General features: G+C 50.3%; 1 protein-coding gene across 4 annotated transcripts in view; it reads right to left on the bottom strand.

Annotated features, from left to right (window-relative positions):
* Positions 1 to 6,000, bottom strand: part of LOC307079747 (uncharacterized protein) — a 32,545-nt gene that overhangs the window by 3,524 nt on the left and 23,021 nt on the right. For 2 of the 4 annotated variants that reach the window (XM_079742252.1, XM_079742251.1), the window contains exons 3-8: positions 4,196 to 4,250; positions 3,810 to 3,891; positions 3,291 to 3,718; positions 2,985 to 3,134; positions 2,559 to 2,723; positions 1,446 to 1,580 (exon numbers count right to left, since the gene is read on the bottom strand). In XM_079742252.1, coding sequence (XP_079598378.1) covers positions 1,446 to 1,580; positions 2,559 to 2,723; positions 2,985 to 3,134; positions 3,291 to 3,718; positions 3,810 to 3,891; positions 4,196 to 4,250 — 1,015 coding nt within the window. The remainder of the gene's footprint in view (positions 1 to 1,445; positions 1,581 to 2,558; positions 2,724 to 2,984; positions 3,135 to 3,290; positions 3,719 to 3,809; positions 3,892 to 4,195; positions 4,251 to 6,000) is intronic. The other 2 variants (XM_079742253.1, XM_079742254.1) reach the window with 2 other exon arrangements.

A 6,000-nucleotide genomic window follows, 5' to 3' on the forward strand; every position in this document is an offset into this window, starting at 1 on the left:
CCACAAATCTCTTGTGCGACCTTTTCAGATAAACAATGAGTCTGGCTGTGTGTGTGTATGCATTTGTGTGTGTCTGTGTTTGGGAAGTGTGCAAGCATACGTGTGTGTTTGAGCGTGTGTGCGCGCACACAGTGTTTTGCAGCCTACTGCTGCAGCAGAGGAAGGAAGTCACAAGATGAGGTGGATTCCAAAACCCGGGGCTGCAGCTGTTGAGGAAGCCTGTGCATTGTGTGCTGTCCCGGCTCCGCCCCCCCCCCCCCCCCCCCCCCCATATCTGCCGCCACTCTCCCGCCCCCACCACCCCTTCGCTCCCCAGCGACGATCCGCTGTCACTCTGAATGCAGCTCGCGGGGGAGGGGGGAGGATGGTGGAGTTCAGAACGTCAAATGATAGTTCAACCCGCAAACCAGATTACCTTGGCAACCTGCGAAGACGGCGACGAATATGTGTGTAATCGACTACATGAGTGGAAAAAGCAACCCCGGGAACATGTCTGCTCACCAGGGGGGGTGGGGGGGCGGGCAGCCACGAGCAGTCGGCCTCTAAGGAGCCATGTGATTGGCCAGGGAGGGGCAGCGCCTTCTTACAGTATTGGAGGTGTTGCCGTGCGTTTTTTTTTGAGGTGGGAGGGAGTTTTTTTTCTTTTGTTTGTTCACTTTGTCGCCGCAAACTGACTAGTTTTATGGTTATGCGGCTAGACTGAGTAACGGTCGAGAGATAATGGCAACGAGTGGCAACCGTTTTCCTAAAGGAGCTTTCTCTCTCTCTCTCCGTTTCTCTCTCTCTTTCATTCTTTGATGAAAGAGAGAGAGAAACGGAGAGAGAGAGAGAGAGAGAGAGAGAGAGAGAGACAATGAGCAAAGGGTGAGCAGGAACGCCAGGCAGAACTTGAGCTGGAAGGAGTATGTGGAGTGCAATGGAGGCCAGCTGTGAGCGGTTTGATTTACGGAGGCGGAGTCAACCCGTGGACAGTTAACCCTTCCTCTGCACTCCCACAGCAACAGAACCACAGGGCTTAGACCCAGGGGCAGGACGAACCACACCGAAAGATGAAGGACACACGTATTTTCGTTGATGATACATTTAGGCATAATGTAATGTTTGGCTAATTATTTATACAGAACTGCTCCTTTCCAAGCCATACATGAAGCAATCTATTTATGCTTTGTCTGCGCGTTATTAGCTATGCAAAAAATGTGACTACATGCTGATCAACGCAAGAAGGTGATGGATCTGTCTGGGAGCCACGATGCTCTAGACAGACAGACTGTCAGACAGACGTTTGTGGTAGTGTTCGATTTGAGGGAAAGGGGGGTGGGGTTGGGGTTCGCAGGGAGTGGAGGAGGGGCCGTTGTACCCTTCCTCTCCTCTTGCTGTGTATCCAGACAGCTGGCTCAACAGGTCACAGGGCTACGATGAATGGTTTATATATACTGTGAAGATACCTCCTTTGCGGTGGGGACAGGTGGCTGTCCCTTCCTGGTCTCCGGCAGGTGTGGGGGCGCGTGCAGGGTGATGATGTCATCGTCCTCGGGGGGCTTCCAGATGTACTGCTCCCCGTTTCCAATGAAGACGGCCTCCTTGGGGGGGCAGTGGATGACAGGGGTTGGTGCAGCCATGGCGAGTGATATGACGATGATTCACAACAAACACATGATACACAACAAACAAGTCTCACACAGGGCAGCGTGGCATTGAGTCACAGGGACAGACCGAAGACGGGGAACTGAAACGACGGCTTCTTTTGCGGTCTGTGAGCAGATGATGTACTGTGTATGTAGGTGTGTGTGTGTGTGTGTGTGTGTGTGTGTGTGTGTGTGTGTGTGTGTGTGTTTGGTGTGTGTGTGTGTGTGTGTGTGTGTGTGTTTGTTTATGTGTCTGTGTGTGTGTGTGTGTGTGTGTGTGTGTGTGTGTGTGTGTGTGTGTGTGTGTGTGTCTGTATGGTTAGGGTGGCCGCCTTAACAACAATAGGTCTCCGCCTTGACTACCAATGTATAAAAAAGCCCCCCCCCCCCGCTCCTTGACCACCTTGGCTAAGACATTTTCTGGGAGAAACACTGTGTGTGTCTGTATGTGTGTCTTCTGTTAATATTTGTCCTGAAATGTGTGGGCTGTGGAAGGCATTATATGGGTATACACACACACACACACACACACACACACACACACACACACACACACACACACACACACACCCTCAAACACACACACAAACACACAAACACAGGCAAACGCATTCTTGACCATTTTATAAATTATATACATTTTTACCGCTGTTTTTATAAACATTACATAGATGAAAAAACTAAAATAAATTACAATAGCTGTGCAAGATCTTTCTGGCCTTCATATTTTATAAAGCAAAATATATATAATTTGAATAATATAGGCTCATAATTCAATCTATATAATGAAGGCAAGTGAGCAATGAGTGCTACTTTGTTCTGCAATGTTTGGAGGCAGTGCCACCTGCTGGTACGATTGAGAATCACATACAATTTGCCAGTATTCCAATGAACAATGTTTATATGGACAGTATTGATCCACGTGTTTCCTACCTTGGGAAAGGAGTGCAGATGAAACGGCTCCAGCGGTTTCCTCGGCAACTCCTGGCTACGATGAAGTGGAGGAGGAGGACGGGCAGAGGGGGAATCACTCACACTTGATTGGCTGTCCGACTGACTGTCTGCTGCGTTGTTTTCCTTCCTGGTCACCTTGTCCCCCTTGAGTATTAAATTCACCATGAAATGACACAACAGCATAAAGGTATTCAGCCATTGGTGGACAAATGTGTGACAGTCAAAGCCCGTGAGAGAAACAAACACTGTCAAACTACAGGTATATCTCGCAGATCTCAAGATTTGTAAAAATCGAAACGGCTTTCGGATATCTCCACCCAAAATCAATAGTCTACAGATCTGACACCGACAGGCTATGTCAACAAAGTTTAACGAGATGTGTTGTGTAACTGTTTCTATGGTTACCTTTCGGAACTTGCGTATCGTAGCGTACTCGGCCGCTGTCGGCTCCTGATTGGCCAGAGAGTTGAGGGAAGACAGCAGGGACCTGTTGACACCGTTAACCCCATTAACCCTTCCTCTCATGGCTCCGTTAAGCGTGCTTCCTCTGCCCCCCTGGGAGAAGACCAGCGCATACACACACACACACACACACACACACACACACACACACACACTTTGATTCCTTCATTTCTTCCTAATGTCTGCCTTCCCAGACAAACCCTGCAATGACATTCAAATCTTAAGTACTCCGCGCTAATCAACACATACGTTGCCATTCCCGTCCCGCCCTCCGTTGGCGTGGGTGGGGGGGCTCTGGGCCGCCCTGACCGCGGCCGGGGTGTTGGCAGACGTGGGGGGCGCCGCCGGGGGCATCTTGGGGTCGCCGTCTCCCTCCCGGACGGCCACGCTCTCGTATAGGCCGTCGTCCAGGCAACGGCTCGGGGCGGGGTTGCTCCGTATGCCCACCTCAGTGTAGGTGTGATCCCTCATCTCCCCTCCTCCTCCTCCTCCTCCTCCTCCTCCTCCTCCTCCCTCCACGTCCCCCTCGTCCCTCAGCGCCCCTCCCCTGGGGCTGGGGCTGCGGCTGGTGGGGATCTGGGGCAGCTGGCGGCTGGGGGAAGGCCGCAGGTCGCTGGGGGAGTGGTGGGTGTGGAGCAGCAGCAGGTCCATGCTGGCGGGACGGTTCTTGGGGACTCCTGAAAGGAGGGAGGAAGACAGATTGGATCCAGTGAGGGCTGTGTTGATTCGCCGATGGTGATGGCGGGAAAACGGTGGCGTAGCACTCACCGTTGCCATAACGATTGATCTCGTGCAGCCGGGTGTCAGATTTACTCATGGAGTTGAGTTTGGGGTGGCGGAGGGTGCCCTGCTGTGACACACAGGTACAGGTGTTTAATAGATGGAGCAGGCACGCACACACACACACACACACACACACACAAACACACACACGCACGCACGCACAAGCACGCACACGCACGCACGCACAAGCACACAAACGCTTCAGAATGTACAAGATTGATATTGGGGGTGGGGGAATAGAGAGATAGAGAAAGAGAGAGAGAAATAGTAACAGACAGATAGAGAGACAGAGAGAGAAAGACCGAGGCAGACAGTCAGAGAAAGACAAAGAAAGGGAGGAAGATTGCAATCAAAATGAAGACATGGCTCACCAAATTGACAGAAGTCCCCTTCTCTCCGGCAGGCGGGTGCTTGCTCTTGCCCTTCCTTGGGAGAGGAGGGAGAGATGGAGACAGAGAGAGAGAGAGAGAGAGAGAGAGAGAGAGAGAGAGAGAGAGAGAGAGAGAGAGAGAGAGAGAGAAGTGGGAGGATGGAGTGGGAAAGAGAGAGAGAGAGAGAGAGAGAGAGAGAGAGAGAGAGAGAGAGAGAGAGAGAGAGAGAGAGAGCGAGAGAGAGAGAGAGAGAGGAGTGGGAGAATGGAGTGGGAAAGAGAGAGAGAGAGAGAGGGAGGAGTGGGAGAGAGAGAGAGAGATAGGAGTTCGGAGAGAGATAGAGAAAGAGAGATACAGCGAGAGAGAGAGGGAGAGAAAGAGAGAGAGAGAGAGAGAGAGAGAGAAAGAGAGAGAGAGAGGAGTGGGAGAATGGAGTGGGAAAGAGAGAGAGAGAGAGAGAGAGAGAGAGAGAGAGAGAGAGAGAGACAGAGAGAGAGAGAGAGAGGGAGGATTGGGAGAGAGAGAGAGATAGGAGTTCGGAGAGAGATAGAGAAAGAGAGATACAGAGAGAGAGAGGGAGAGAAAGAGAGAGAGAGAGAGCGAGAGAGAGAGAGAGAAAGAGAGAGAGAGGAGTCGGAGAATGGAGTGGGAAAGAGAGAGAGAGAGAGAGAGAGAGAGAAAGCGACAGAGAGTGAGTGAGTGAGCAGTAGGACACCAACGCAGAGGGAAAAGAGAGATACAATCAGTGTCAACGGTGGTAAGGGCACAGGGGACCTTGCTTGATAACTCGGAGCGTGACTCAGTTCTCTGCAGAGGCGAACAAGATGTGTGCCCTTCAAGACAAGGAACTTTCACTTTATTTCCCACAATGTTACCCACAGCAACATTTTTAGAACAAAGAAAAATTTTCCAATTTCCATGTGGTTACTTGACGCTGAGATTGTTTTCAAATTTGTCTCATGCTCTACAGTGCTGTAATGCATCACCGGAGCTCCCTTGAGATGATGCAACAACAGAGAACTGTTGATATGTTGTATACGTGTGTGTGCGTGTATGAGTGTGGGTTGTATCTGTACGTTGGTGTGTGTGTGTATGTGCGTGTGAGTGCTTAGAATTGTGTGTGTGTGTGTGTGTGTGTGTGTGTCTCTGTGTGTATGAGTGTGAGTCGTATTTGCACGGAATGGATGTTTGTGTGTGTGTATGTGTGTGCATGGGTGTGGGTGTGTTTCTGTTTGTGTTTTTATGTGTGTGCATGGTATCTGTACTTGGATGAGTGTTCATGTTTGTGTGTGTCTGCGTGTGTATGTGTGTGTTTCTCAGCTCACCACTGAGGGTGTGATGTTGTTGCTCCAACACTCTAATTTTATCAAATTTATTTCAGTGTGGCAGAAGGTGAACCTGAATCTCATACATGGGAAGACATTGTTTAATTTGTTAGCCACTGAGCATACATGCACACGCACACACACACACACACACACACACACACACACACACACACACACAGACACACACACACACACACACAATGCATTTCTGGATACAACACAATCAAATCAGCTACGTTACACGGTTGAGCAGGTGATGCACGCAGCCTATATAACCCGGGTCATCTTACAGGTTGTTTTTAACGCTCTCCTAGCTCAGGGACCTTGTGATTGGTTGGAATTGCTCCCTAGCGAGGAAGGCTTCACAATAACAGTGAAGGGAGGTAATACTATCCAGCATGTGCTGTGTTTGTATACATTACCTTTCAGTGTTCAGGTGCTCCTCTGCACAACCCAACGCTAGGGTTTAGCAAGGAT

The sequence above is a fragment of the Pollachius pollachius genome (assembly GCF_949987615.1).
Source record: "Pollachius pollachius genome assembly, chromosome: 8".
In the NCBI taxonomy this organism is placed as follows: Eukaryota; Metazoa; Chordata; class Actinopteri; order Gadiformes; family Gadidae; genus Pollachius; species Pollachius pollachius.